Source organism: Muscardinus avellanarius (genome assembly GCF_963383645.1).
Source record: "Muscardinus avellanarius genome assembly, chromosome: 13".
Taxonomy (NCBI): Eukaryota; Metazoa; Chordata; class Mammalia; order Rodentia; family Gliridae; genus Muscardinus; species Muscardinus avellanarius.
The window spans coordinates 87,332,261-87,346,796 of NC_137799.1; the positions used below are offsets into that span (position 1 = coordinate 87,332,261).

The 14,536-nt window shown below is 41.1% G+C and overlaps 1 protein-coding gene across 1 annotated transcript; it reads right to left on the bottom strand.

Moving 5' to 3' along the window:
• Positions 1–1,602: 1,602 nt before the first annotated feature.
• Positions 1,603–2,639, bottom strand: LOC308272498 (growth hormone-inducible transmembrane protein-like; the record flags this gene model as incomplete). Its single annotated transcript, XM_080709341.1, is given in 2 exon segments — positions 1,603–2,009; positions 2,012–2,639. Coding segments are annotated over 2 exon segments (1,035 nt in total).
• Positions 2,640–14,536: the final 11,897 nt, after the last annotated feature.

The following is a 14,536-nucleotide window of genomic DNA, read 5'->3' on the forward strand; positions in this document are numbered from 1 at the left end:
GCTGAAAACTACTTTGGCAATTCTGGGAGTTTTCTTGTTATTCCAAATGAACTTAAGGTCTGATTTTTCTATTTCTGTGAAAAATGACCTTGGTAATTTAATGGGTATTGCATTGAATCTGTAGATCATTTTTGGAAGAATGGCCATTTTGATATTTATTCTGCCTATCCAAGAACATAGAAGATTTTCCATCTTCTAAGGTCTTCTTCAATTTCTTTTTTCAATGTCTTATAATTTTCTTTATAGAGATCTTTTATCTCCTTGGTTAGAGTTTCCTAAGTATTTTATTTTTTGTGGTATATCTTGAGTGAAAGTATTTTCTGAATTTCTTTTTCAGTGGATTTATGGCTGGAATACAGGAAAGCTTTTGATTTTTTTAAGATTGATTTTGTATCCAGACACCATGCTGAATTTGTTGATCAGCTCTATAAGCCTTTTGGTTGAGTTTGTTGGATCTTCTTAGTATTGCCAATAGTGATAGTTTTTTTTTTCTATTTGTACTCCTTTGATTTTCTTTTCTTGCCATATTGCTCTGGCTAGAGTCTCAAGTACTATATCGAAAAGAAGTGGTGGTAGCAGACATCTTTTCTTGTTTTTGTTTTTAAGGGGAATTCTTGCAGGTTTTTCCCCCTTTAATATGATGTTGGCTATGGGCTAATATATATTGCCTTTGTAATGTTGAGGTATATTCCTTCTATTCCAGTACTCTGCAGTGTTTTTAGCATGAGTGGGTGTTGGATTTTGTTGAATGCTTTCTCAGTGTCTATTGAGATGATCATAAAATTTTTGTGTTTGGTTCTGCTTAAGTGATGAATTACATGGATTGATTTTCATATGTTAAACCAGCTCTGCATCCCTGGAATGAACTCTACTTGGTTATGTTGTATAATTTTCTTGATGTGGTTTTGGGTTTTTTTTTTTATTTTATCCTGAGACTAGCTTTAAGGACATTTTATTTTAGAAGATTCAAAATAAAACCCACATATATATAGTTTCATCAGTTTCTCCATATAATTTAACATTCTGGACTGTCTTAACAAGTCAATAATTCTATCTATACTGTAAAGAGAATACTGAGAAGCAGAGGAAGAGAATGAGTCCCCTGTGTCTTTGTTTCCAAATACTCATGTCTCTCAATGCTGCATCACCATCACACAAAACCAAGCCTTAAATTATATATATATGAATTCCAGGTGACCTTTTAATTCTCTGAGAGCTTTACCAAAACCCATACTTATCCTGTGTCCCCCCCCCAAATATGTAGGCAAACACAAGTTTGCTTATACTAACATAATAAACTTTAAAAAATACTTAAATTCTTATGACATAAACCTTAGATTTCACATTCGCTAAAGTGTTTTGGAATTTTAAAAATGAGATTTAGAAATGTATGTGCTTATTTGAAAGAGAACTACTGAATTTATTTTCTAGAAGGAAATGCAGATCTGAAGGATCACATCACTGGGCATTTCAAACACGTTGATGTATTCTTAACTTCTATGCCTCAATAAAAGCTGCTTGTACAAACTAGGTAATGAGTATCTGCTCCTGCTAAACAAGCAAGCGGGCAATGCAGAAGTAGAGCATCCAGAGGCTGCAGCTTCACTTCTTTTTGTTGCCACCAGTTGCTAGCATGGTTGCAACTCGCATAAATATATTTAGTGTGTCCATGTAGATTCCCAACATTGAATTGATAGGATCATATCTTCGAACACCGTACATGGGTGTTATTTCTGCACACTTGATGACTTTCTGAGTATCATACAGAAGGAACATGCTGAAAAGAACTAATCCACCATATATTGCCAATGAGTACAGAGAGGCACCAGGCACAGAGGTAGGTGGGAGAAACATAGAGCCCAGTGAGGACACAAAGACAAGGCCCAGGCCCACTCCCAGAGGCACTCCCATGTTCAGAAACTTCTCACTGGGTGCACACATGGCCACAGTGGAGAGGCCTCCCACAATGACAGCTGTGTACCACGCAGCTCTGATGAGAAGAGGGCCCCTATCATGGTCAGAGGAGCGACCACCGCACCCATCGCACCAGAATGTAGCAACCAAGCAAGATGCTTTGGACCTGGGCTCTGCTCATATGGTATTGACTGTACCAGCATCCCAGCTCCAATCATAGCTCCAAAGGTTGCACCAATTGTCACCCAAGAGTGTCTCATCATGAAGTTCATGAGTGCAGGAGTTCTAGTTACTGCCAAGGCAGATAAAGCTGTTAAGCCAATACTTCCTGCTAAATACATGTAGGTAAAGTGAATTCTATCTTTCACATACAGAGGCCAAATTACAGCCTTTTTAAGGGCTCCAAGCTCATTAGACATTCCTAAGCCATAGTAGCACAATGCACCAAGACCAACAGCAGCTTCTCTGGCAACAAACCACCTTCCCATCTGATCAATTTTAAATACTTTTTCCATTGATGGTTCCATTGCAGCCTCTTTGAGTTCTTGGCCAGTTCTTCTATGGCGGATCCCAATTCTTGTCTTGGTGGCATATTCTCTGCTGGGCGCTAAGAGCCATTGATTCTTTGTGATAGAATTTTTCACAACTGGAGAGGCCTTGGTGAAAGCTGGCTGGAAAACCCTGGAAGGTACTGTATGAAGACACACAAGCCTTGCAGCCAGCATGGTGACGAACCAGGTTTACCAAGCAGATCTGAAATGCTCAGTTCCCAGTCACCTCCACCACGCAGTTCCCCTTCCGGGCCTACGAAACACATATGCGCCGCCTCCCCCACCCGCTGCTTACTGCCTCTGCGCGCACAGCTCTTCCTGCTTACTGCTTGATGTGGTTTTGAATGTGTGTTATTAGTATTTTGTATAGCAGTTTTGCATTTATGTTCATCAACAATATAGGCCAATAGTTTTCTTTGTTTGAGCTGTCTTTGGTTTGGTATTAATGTGATGTTGGCTTCATAGACTGTATTTGGGAAAGTCTCATATTTTTCTATTTCACAAAAAATAGATTGAGGAGTATTGGTATTGGCCCTTCTATAAAGATTTTGTAAAATTAATATAAGTGTATAAGTGATTTTTTTTTTTTTTGGTGGTGGTGGTACTGGGGTTCCCGGAAGCCCTTGAACCTCCGGGCTACACTCCCCGACCTATTTTATATTTTTATTTGGAAACAGGGTCTCCTAAACCAGCACAGCTGGCTTCGAACCTACGCGATCCTCCTGTCTCTGCCTCCCAAGCGTGGGGATTACAAGCGTGCGCCACCACACCCGGCTCTAATATAAGTGATTTTATAAAAGTCACTTGGGAAACCATCTTGTTCTGAGCTTTTGTTTGATGGTAGGCTCCTTATTGCTGCTTCAATCTCTTTGACTGATATTCATTGGTTTAAATTTTCCATATCTTTATTCAGCTTAGGAAGGTTATATTTATCTCAAAAGTTGTCAATTTTTTCCAGATTTTCCATTTTATTGAAATATAGTTTTTGAAAGTAGTTTCTGATAACCCTCTCAATTTCTACACTGTCAGTGGTAATATCTCCTTTTTCATCTCTTATTTTGTAATTTAGATTGATTCTCTTTTTCCTTTGGTTAGATTGGCTAGTGATTTATCTATCTTTCTTAATTTCTGCTTTGATTTTAATAATTTCCTGGCATCTACTAGCTTTGGGGTTAGACTGTTCCTGTTTTTCAAGGACTTTAAGGTGCATCATTAGGGTATTTATTTAGTAATTTTCTGTTCTTATGTGGGCTATAAATTTTTCTCTTAATACTGCCTTCAAGCTGTCCCAATGTTTTGATATTTTGTATCTATATTTTTATTGGTTTCTGGAGATTTCTTAATTTCATCCCTTACTTCTTCTATGACCCATTCCTCATTCAGCAGTATGATATTCAGTCTCCACGTGTTTATGTGGTTATTCTCTTATAGCTGATTTCTAGTTTCATTCCATTGTGGTCTGAAAAGACAAAGGTAAGTATGTCACATTTTTGGAAATTACTAGCGCTCACTTTGTGCCCCAGAATATGATCTACTTTGGAGAAGGTTCCTTGAGCAGCTTATAAAAATGTGAACTCAGCTGTAGTTGGATAGAATACTCTGTATTCATCTAATAAGTCCTTTTGGTTTATGGTGTTCTTAATGTCTGAGGCATCTTTACTGACCTTTTGTCTACAGGACTGGTCTAATGGTGTGAAAGGAGCATTGAAGTCTCCCAGTATTACTGTATTGGGATCTGTGTGTGACTTAGTGTCATAAAGAGTTTGTTTTATGAAAGTAGCTGCACCTATGTTTGGGGCATAAATGTTGACTATTGTTATTTCCTCTGGCTGGATTGTTCCTTTTGCCAGTAGAAAAAGAAATGACTTGCTTTGTCTCTTCTGATAAGCTTGGGCTTGAAGTCTAGCTTGTCTGATATCATAGTTGCTACTCCTGCTTATCTTTGAACTCCATTGGCATGGATTACCTTGCTCAAGCCCTTTACTTTTAGTTTGTTACAATCTTTACTTGTAAGGTGTGTTTGTTGCAGAAAGCATATAGATGGATTCTGGGTTTTAATCCATTTTACCACACTATGTCTTTTTATTGAGGTGTTAAAGCCATTTATGTTCAGTGTGATTATTGAGAGATGATTTTTAATTCTTAACATTGAGGAAGTATTTGTTTGTTTTTTACTTAGTTTGTTTTTTGTTTGTTTGTTTTTTTACTTTTTTCCTTGATAGAAATTATTGTTTCTCTGACTCTGGCATTTATTAATTCTTCTTTGCAGTTAATCTCTTTGAATATTTCCTCTAGTTCTGATTTGGAAGACACAAATTTTTTTCAGTTTCTGTTTGTCATGGAAGATTTATATTTCTCTTTCAAATTTGACAGATAGTTTTGCCAGGCAGGAATTTTTTGGCTGCAGGTTATCTTCTTTCAGAGTTTAGAAATAAGTTACTTCAAGCCCTTCTGGCTTTCATGAATTGGTTTTGGAAGTCTGGAATGATTATAATCGGCTTACCACTGAATGTCACTTGATCTTTTGCTTTTGTTGCATTTAAGATTCTCTCCTTGGCTTCTACATTGGTCAGTTTGACTATTATGTGGTGTAGTGAACCTTTTCTCTGATCTTGTCTAAAGAATGTTCAATAAATTTTCTGTACCTGTGTATCAACCTCTTTTTCTATGTTTGGATATTTTTCTGATATTACCTTTGAAAAGATTGTTGATCCCTTTGATTTAACTCTCTATTCCCTCTTCTATGCCTATTATTCTTAGGTTAGCTCTTTTAAGATGGGTCCATATCTCTTTGATGCCCAATTCATGCTGCTGGGACCAGAACCAGTATTCCTTGTCTTTTTCTCCACAGCTAGTGCTGGGTTGGTAAGACTTCTCCCTGGTCACCATGATTGGGTTGCCTGTGGTGATCTCTGAAGGTCCTATTATGGCTGTGAACCCTGAGGATACAGGCATTTTTGACTTTTTGTTCCTGGGGGCTGCATGCTAATCAGAGCCTCTACTATGTCCAACAGAAGACTCCATCTCCACCTTCACCAGTGTGAACTGAAAAGTTTCAGACTCTGTGATTATATTCCCTGCTGTGTGAGTCCCTGCAGCCACACTGTGTGGTCTCCCACAAGAATGGCAGGTTCCCTTATGGTGTTATTGAGTGCTGCTCTGGATATATGGAGTGTGCAATGAGCTCCACCACCACTGCTGAAAGTTGTAGCAGATGTCTATGCAGGAAGAGCTGATGGCTTACAATTTCAATGAGCTGCAGCCACTTACTTTGTTTCAAGTCATTAGCTTTTTTGCTATGGGTCTCTGGAAGTCCCAGAGGGGTAAAGCAAGATGGCACTGCCATGGCACTGGTGGCCACAGCTGTTGGAAGTGGGTAGAATATTTTTCTGATCTCTGACATGCCTTCTAGCTTTCTTTCTGCTGCCTTTCACTTGTCAGTGCTCTGTTCAAATTTATGCTGATTTCTTTTATTTGTCAGAACATTGTTTTCAAAGTGATAGAAACTGAGTTTCAGCAGGACTGATATGTGCAGCTTCTCTCAGTTGCCATATTTATGAAAATCAAACTTTAAGATTATTAACATATATTTTTAAATTTATTTTTATTGGTGCATTGTAATCATACATCACATTGAAATATAAGACTGGAGAGGATATACAAGCACACATCATCTAATTAGCCCTCATCCAGTCCCCATTCCATTCCCTCCCCCCCTTGATCCCATGCTTGTTTGGTGATTAACTTTGATACATATGTTTATGTACCTCCTGCTTTTTAAAGAGGCTCCATCCTCCCCTATTACATACCCTCTGATTGGGTCACCTTAATGGCTTCACTATAGGGCCCTTTCTATAGCTTGACTACTTCCTGTTGCCCCTTTCCTCCTAGTTATTGCTGATTAGGGGAAGCATATGGTTTTAATTTTCTGCGATATTTCTCTGTGCATGCCGCATTGAAAATACCGATCCCACTCTTGACGGCCCCAGTTGTAGCCTGGATACCCGGTGGACTGATCTAGACCTCACTGGCTCAAGCAGCAGCCTTGCTTCATGGGGGGTCCCGATTCTGGTCTTGCTGGCCCCGACACTGGCCTAACCCCTCAGCTGGCTCTGATCCTGGCCTCGGAGGCCCCAGCACCGGCCTTCCTCACGGCAGGTTCCGATGCTAGCCGATGGCCAATGCATCGGCCTAACCCCTCAGCAGGCTCCGATCCAGGCCTCGGAGGCCTCAGTAGCAGCCTTGCCTCACAGAAGGCTCCGATGCCGGCCGCTGGTCCCAGCACCAGCCTAACCCCTCGGCAGACTCCAGTACCAGCCTCAAAGGCCCCGGCACCAGCCTTGCCTTGCGGCAGGCTCCAATGCAGGCTGCTGGTCCTGGCACCAGCCTAACCCATTGGCAGACTCCGATCCCAGCCTTGGAGGCCCCAGCACCAGCCTTGTCTCATGGCAGGCTCTGATGCCAGCCTCGCTAGCTCCAGCACCAGCCTAACCCCTCGGCAGGCTCCGGGACTCAGAGGCCTCAATAGTGGCCTTGCCTCATGGAAGGCTCCGATGCCGGCCGCTGGCCCCGGCAACGGCCTAACCCCTCAGCAGGCTCCAATGTTGGCCTCGCTAGCCCCAGCACCGGCCTTGTCTCACGGCAGGCTCCGATGCCAGCCTCGCTAGCTCCAGCACTGGCCTAACCCCTCGGCAGGCTCCGATCCCGGCCTTGGAGGCCTCAATAGTGGCCTTGCCTCACAGAAGGCTGTGATGCCAGCCACTGGCCCCGGAACTGGCCTAACCCCTCAGCAGGCTCTGATCCTGGCCTCGGAGGCCCTAGCAATGGCCTTGCCTCATGGCAGGCTCCGATCCCGGCCACGCTTGCCCTGGCACCGGCCTGACCTCTCGGCAGGCTCTGATCCTGGCCTCGGAGGCCCCAGCACCAGCCTTGCCTCATGGAAGGCTCCGATCCTGGCCTCGGAGGCCTCAATAGCAGCCTTGCTTCATGGAAGGCTCTGATGCCGGTCTCTGGCCCCGGCACCAGCCTAACCCCTCAGCAGGCTCTGAGTCCGGTCTCGGAGGCTCCAGCACCAGCCTTGCCTCATGGTAAGCTCTGATCCTGGCCTCTAAGGCCCTACCACCGGCCTTGCCTCATGACAGGCTCCAGTCCCAGCTTTGCTGTGTCCGTCGCCAGCCTCACCCCTCGACAGGCTCTAATTCAAGCAACCTCTTCGCCCAACCATTTGTCCCACATTCTCAAGGGTGCGTGGTGGTAGCATTCTGCCTCTGGGGTCATTACTTCAAAGGTTCCAGGTATAATGCATCAGATCTCTGCCTCCCCTGAGTACTAGCCACTGCCATTGCCATTGTCTCCACCATGTCAAATCTTTCCCAAGCTCTTTTTCCACTCTGAATGTTGTCCAGTGTTCCTAAGCATGCGCGATGGTAGCATTCGACCTTTGGTGTAATTTCTTCAAAAAGAAAATAATAAGGTGGGTAAACTCCGATTTCTGCTTCTCCTGAATACAAGTCTCCACCGCCAACGCAGAGACCGCTTTCAGCACCGCCTTTCTCCTTGGTCTCCACTAAAGTCTCTCTCCTTACAGGTGATGTCCAAGATTCTTAACAATGTAGAGAAGAAGCAGTCCTCCCTAGCGGAGAATTTTTCCAATAATTCCAGTTCATTTGGATAAGTTTTGTCTGCATCTCCAGTACCCTGGCATCCGCCACGGCCTCCTTGACCCCTCTCTGATATTTTCCTTTTTTTCTTTTTCTTTTCCTTTTTTACAGGGTCCTTCCAGGTGGAAAGGGGGCCTCCTAGGGATGCCCCACCAGCGCCTGCCCCCTGCACAGGGTTGGGGCCAGAGGCCCGGACCACAGGTTCCTTCCGGGTGGGGAGGGGATCGCCTAGGGGTGCCCCACCACCGCCTGCCCACCCGCCCAGGGTTGGGGCCAGAGGCCCGGACAACAGTGTCTTTCTGGGTGGAGAGGGGGTCGCCTAGGGGTGCCCCGCCAGCGCCTGCCCACCCGCCCAGGGTCGGGGCCAGAGGCCCGGACCACAGAGTCCTTCCGGGTGGAAAGGGGTTGCCAAAGGGTGCCCCGCCAGTGCCTGCCCACCCGCCCAGGGTTGGGGCCAGAGGCCCCTTAACATATATATTTTTTTTATAAATCAACAGTTTGGCAGCTTCATGTGTGTGTGTGTATATATATATATATATATATATATATATATATATATATATATATATATGGTAGTGCTGGGGGTGGAACCCAGGGACTTTCTACCAATGGGCTTATATTCCCAGACCTATTTTATATTTTATTTGGAAACAGGGTCTCACTAAGTTTCTGAGAGCCTCACTAAGTAGCTGAGCCTGGCTTTGAACCAGTGTAATCCTCCTGTCTCAGCCTCCCAAGGCGGGGATTACAAGCATGCACCACCACACCCAGTATTTTTTTATAAAATTAAATGTACACTTTGTATATGACCTACTATACGTGGTAAGGATAATAATGGCTCCCAAAGACACACACATCCAAATCCCCAGAATCTATTCCTATGTTACCTTACCTGGGAAAGAAACTTGGAGAAGTTAGAAGTGCTATTAATTGGCTTCTGATCAGGCAGTGATTATAAGTTATCTGGTTGAGCTAAGGTAATCACAAAAAAAATCATAAAAGAAGAAGTAAGGATGATCAGAGTCACAGAAAAAGACATCACCACAGAAGCAGAAGATAAGATAACATGGGTCATTAGCCAAGTCATGCAAGAATCCAGTAGAAATCAGAACAACCAATAACATGAATTCTCCTCAGAATCTCCTCAAGAATCCCAGCCCTGCCAGCCCCATTCAGACTTCTGACCTTCAAATCATTATGAGAATAAATTGATGTTGCTTTACACAACCAAATTTGCAATAGTTAGTTGGATCAGCAATAACAGTCTTCGGATCTGGAAGTTTCACTTCTTGATGTTAACTGAAGAGAAATGAAAACTGATAATCACATCAAAAACTACATATAAATGTTTATGGCAGGCTCAAGCAATCCATGCAGCACTGGAGACAACTTAAATATCCTCCTACAGGTGGGTGAGTAAACAAAATAAGTAGTGCTCAATTTGGTGGGCTGTTATTCATAAAAAATGAAAGAAAATTGTTTATGCATGGAAAAGTTGGTGACTCTCAAGTGAATTCTCCTAAGTGAAAAAAGCAAAATTTCAAAAAACACATAAATACATATACAAGATACTGTAGAAAAAAAGCCTGTAGGGTCAGAGAAAAGATCAGTGACTACCAAGTATGTAGTTCTACAAGGAACAGCCATCCAGGAGGTAATTTGAGATGAAAGAATAATTCTTTATCTAGATCAACGTGGTAGTTTCACAACTCTGTGCATTTGTTAAAACTCAGAACTGTACATCCAAAAGAGTGAATTGTATCATATGTTAAAAAAATAATAAATTGGTAAATATAATCTGGTGTCAAGTTTGTGTCGTTGGTGTGGAAACATCTCTGTAAAGTACTTTCCTTTCCTATATTAGTCTCAACCACATTCAGCCAAGCTTTTGTATACAACCCCCTTCCTTTCTCTTCACTGATTATTTCTCAAATAACTAAACAATGGTCTAAAAAAGAACTGTGCTAAACTAAAAATCCAAAGGGTTAAGAGGCCAGTCTCAGAGGGATCCAGTGACTCCAGAAGCTCAGCCAACAATAGCTCATCACTCCTTTCAAAACACACTGCTTAACCAAACTTTGACCTTACGTTGTTGCCTGGGCTTTTGTCTTTCTTATTAATTTTTAAAAGTGAGGAATTTCCACCATTACATTGGACTGAGAGCCTAAAAAATAATATCTTTTTTGGTTTTAAGATCTCACAACTTTGACCCCTCTGTGCATCACTGTGGGGAGGGGGGCTGGCTCTGTCTTTTAAAAGAGAAAGAGAAGCACATGCTGCAGGGATTCAGAGTGGAAATCAAAACCAGAGAAGAAAAAATACGCCAGCCTCATGGCCGAGGGCGTGGCAGAGGCGCCATATTGCCACCGGCGGCGGCAGCAGCAGTGAATTCACCGAGTCCAGTACAGCTACATCTACGTACTCAAGAACAGTGAGTCAAATTGCGGGCCACAGAGGAGAAATCCCAGTATTGTGCCTCCTGGGACTTGACCCAGTGAGGGAGTGGTGGTGGCAGAGATATCACACCATAGGAGAACGTGCAACCTGGCACCCCCCATAGTTCAAAGCAGCCTCTATCGACTCCCTGGGTCGGAGACTCTGTGATACAACCCAGTAAAGGAGTAGTAGGGTCTGAGATAATACAGACTCGAGATCCAGAGCACCTTAAGTGAAGCCATAGTGACCCAAGGGAAGAACCCAGAGAAGGCACAAACCTCCGAAATCATGGGAAAGAGGAATAACACTGAAGTAATGAATGTGCACAACCCCACAACATCAGAACCTGATAAAACAGAAAATCAGAGATTTCTAGAAGATCAAATCAGGAAAATAACTGTAGAAATAATAGAGGTGCTTCGAAAAGAACTCAGAGAGAGCCAAAAAGAGATAAAGGATGCAATTAATGAAGTAAAGGCCTCAATTCAAAGCACAAACAACCGATTAGACCACATGGAGAACAGAATCTTGCTCTTAGAAGATGAGCAATCCAAAAATGAATTCATAGTTTCTAATCTAGAAAAAGATATCCAACAGCAGGAATCTGACATGGAAGAAATATGGGCCCATCTTAAGAGAGCTAACCTAAGAATAATTGGAATAGAGGAGGGAAAAGAAAGTGATACCAAAGGGATCAACAATCTCTTCAAGGAAGTAATAGCAGAAATTTTTCCAAATATAGAGCAAGAGGTTGATACACAGATCCAGGAAACTTATAGAACTCCCTTTAGACAGGATCCGAGAAGAGGATCCCCACGCCATATAATTGTCAAAATGACCAATGTGGAAGCCAAGCAGAGAATCTTAAAGGCAACAAAAACAAAGGGCCAAGTGACATTCAGAGGCAAACCAATTAGAATCACTCCAGACTTCCCAAACCAAGTCATGAGAGCCAGAAGGGCTTGGAGTAACATATTCCAAACTCTGAAAGAAAACAACTTCCAGCCAAAAATTTCCTATCCAGCAAAACTTTCTATCAAATTAGATGGAGAAATAAGAAGCTTCCATGACAAACAGAAACTGAAGGAATTTATGTCTTCAAAACCAGCGCTAGAGAAAATACTCAAAGAGATTAACTACAAAGAAGAAATAGGTAACACTCACCAGAACCAGAGAAACAAGAGTTTCCATCCAACAGACAGATAAGATTGGTTATCTGTGGAGATTCATTATTTATGTTAGTCTTTTACCTATCTCTAAATGGTATTGTTTGCCTTTATTGTTGTTAATTTTTAGGATTTCTAGTTGGAATATTAATATACCTTCAGATATAGCATTTGGAAATATTTTATCCAATTCTATTAGTAACTTTTAACTCTGTTTACATTGTCTTTGGATATACAATATTTTATTTTATTTTTTAGGGAGTTTGTATACTCTTCTGTTGCCTGTGCCATTGAAATCATATCCAAGAAATCACTGCCAATTTCAATGTTGTGAGGTTTTATGACCCAGATTTTCTCCTAAAAGTTTATAGTCTTAAGATTTATATTTAGGTCTTTTATCTAGTTTGTATGTGGGATTAGGTAAGAGTCCAATTTTATTCTTTTCCATGTAATTATTATTTTTCAACAATATTTAGTTAAAAGATTATTATTTCCACCACCAAATCTTCGTGGAAACCTTGTCAAAAATAACTTGACAATATAGGGAAGAAGTTAGCTCTAGGCTTGTATTTAACTCCAATGGTCTATATATCTGCATTTAGAACAGTACTACACTGTTTCAATTATTGTAGCTTTATATGGTTTGAAATCAGAAAATATACATCTTCTAGCTTTGTTTTTGCTTCGAGATTGTTTTGGGTATCTAGAGTCCATATTCCATATCAGGATAGATTTTTTTCTGAAAAATAAATATATGATAGTTTCACCTAAAAAAAAAAAAAGGAAAAAATATTCTCTGGTAAGAAAGAAAGCAAAAAGAAATATTGAAATGTTATCTTTAAGACATCAAAAGCTTGGTATCAGACAAATGAAACTGTTATGTGAGATTATCATTTTTAATTTTGGATAAATTGCTATAATACTAGATGTCAACCACTAAGCCAAGCATGGGAGGGAGGGATGGGGAGAGAATGGGGTGGGGATCGGGTGGGGGCTGACTGGGCGATGTGTGCATGTATGTCTACAAAAGTTTGTATCCCACTATGATGTATGAATACAGTGCACCAATAAAATAAAATAAAATAAAATAAAAAAAAATAAATAAAAGAGAAAGAGAAAAGAAGACAAGACTTATGAAAAATAGATACAGCAAGTACCAAGGGACAGAGGCTGGTATGTTTCTAGGAAAAAAGATGGATGTGTGTGGTGTTAGTGTGTGACCTCAGGATGGGGAGAACCAACTTCCTTCCCCGTGACCCAACTTTATCTCATATTATTTTATAAGAGTGCAAGGCCACACTTCCCTCATAGCATGGGGTCACAACTAGATAAAAACAGGGGAAGAAAAAACAAAGGGGAAATAGCCATTTTCCAGCATCAGAAATGGAGCTCAGCACTTCTATAACACTTTAGTGGGAGAAGAAAGAGATACACCAGACCTAATGTTTTTTCATGAGTTTTTAGTTTCTATGCTCTGGAAATGTTTCCATTTTACTCATGCAACAAGTCACAGAAAGAAAGGAATTGTCTGTCTTTGTTTCAATACCACATGCTAAAGAATCCATCAGATCCTTAAAGAATTATAAAGTACTATAAGACTGATCCAAATTGATGCTATCACAAGATAAATGAGGGTTCAATTCACTAATTATTAGTTCAAAAATTTGAAACAGGAGTCTCTGCTCCAAATGGATCATCAGCAAATCCCCAAACTCACCATTCACTGTGTCTAAAACAAAAAAGAAAAATAATTCTTTTGTCTTCATACTCTGTAAGTCCCTGTTCTTTTCTTTTAGGAAACAAAACAGAACCTTACCAAAAAAATTACTCATCTCCTTTTAAAATTCCCGTGCTAATGAAAGCCTACTAGAAGCACTTTTCTCAATATCTATGTACTTTTTTTTCTAGAAATGATTTCTTCAAGCAATTTTTATATTATTTGTGCATTGTATTTATACATCATAATGGGATAAAAATAACTTGTATAGACATACATGTACACACTGCCCAGTTAGCCACTACCCAATCCCCACCCCATTCCTTCCCCATTCCTCCTTCCCACTCTTGGCTTAGTGGTTGACATCAGTATGCTTGTTTAAGTACATCCTGTGCTTTAGAGTTTCCTTCTTCCCCCCTCCCATCCCCTCAGTTAGGTTGCCTTCTTTGCTCCTGTATAGTATCTCCTTTTTCATCTAGAGTTCATCCTATGATCCATTTCTCCTTAGCTTTCACATATTAGAGAAAGCATCCAATTTCTTATTTTTTTGTGGCTGACTAATCTCCCTTAACATAATGTCCTCGAGTTCCATCCATTTCCCTGAGAATGATGTAATCATGTTTTTTGTTTGTTTGTTTGTTTGTTTGTTTGTTTGTTTGGCTGAGTAAAATTCCATTGAGTACATAACCTACAGTTTTGTAATCCATTCATCTTTTGATGGGCATCTTGGCTGGTTCCATAGTTTGGCTATGGTGAATTATGCAGCTATGAATATAGATATGCATGTATTGGTTTGGTAGTTTGGTTTCCTTTCTTTTGGGTAGATCCCCAGAAGTGGTATTGCTGGATCAAAAGGTAAATTTGTTCCCATTCTTCTGAGGATCCTCCATACTGTTTTCCAAAGTGGTTGCACTAATTTGCAATCCAGTCAACAGTGTTTTAGAGTTTCCACTTCTCCGCATCCTCACCAGCATTTGTTGTTGTTTGTATTTTGAATGATTGACATTCTAGTTGAACTTAGGTGAAATCTCAGGGTGGTTTTGATTTACATCTCTTTGATTGCCAATGATGTTGAGCATTTTTTCATGCATT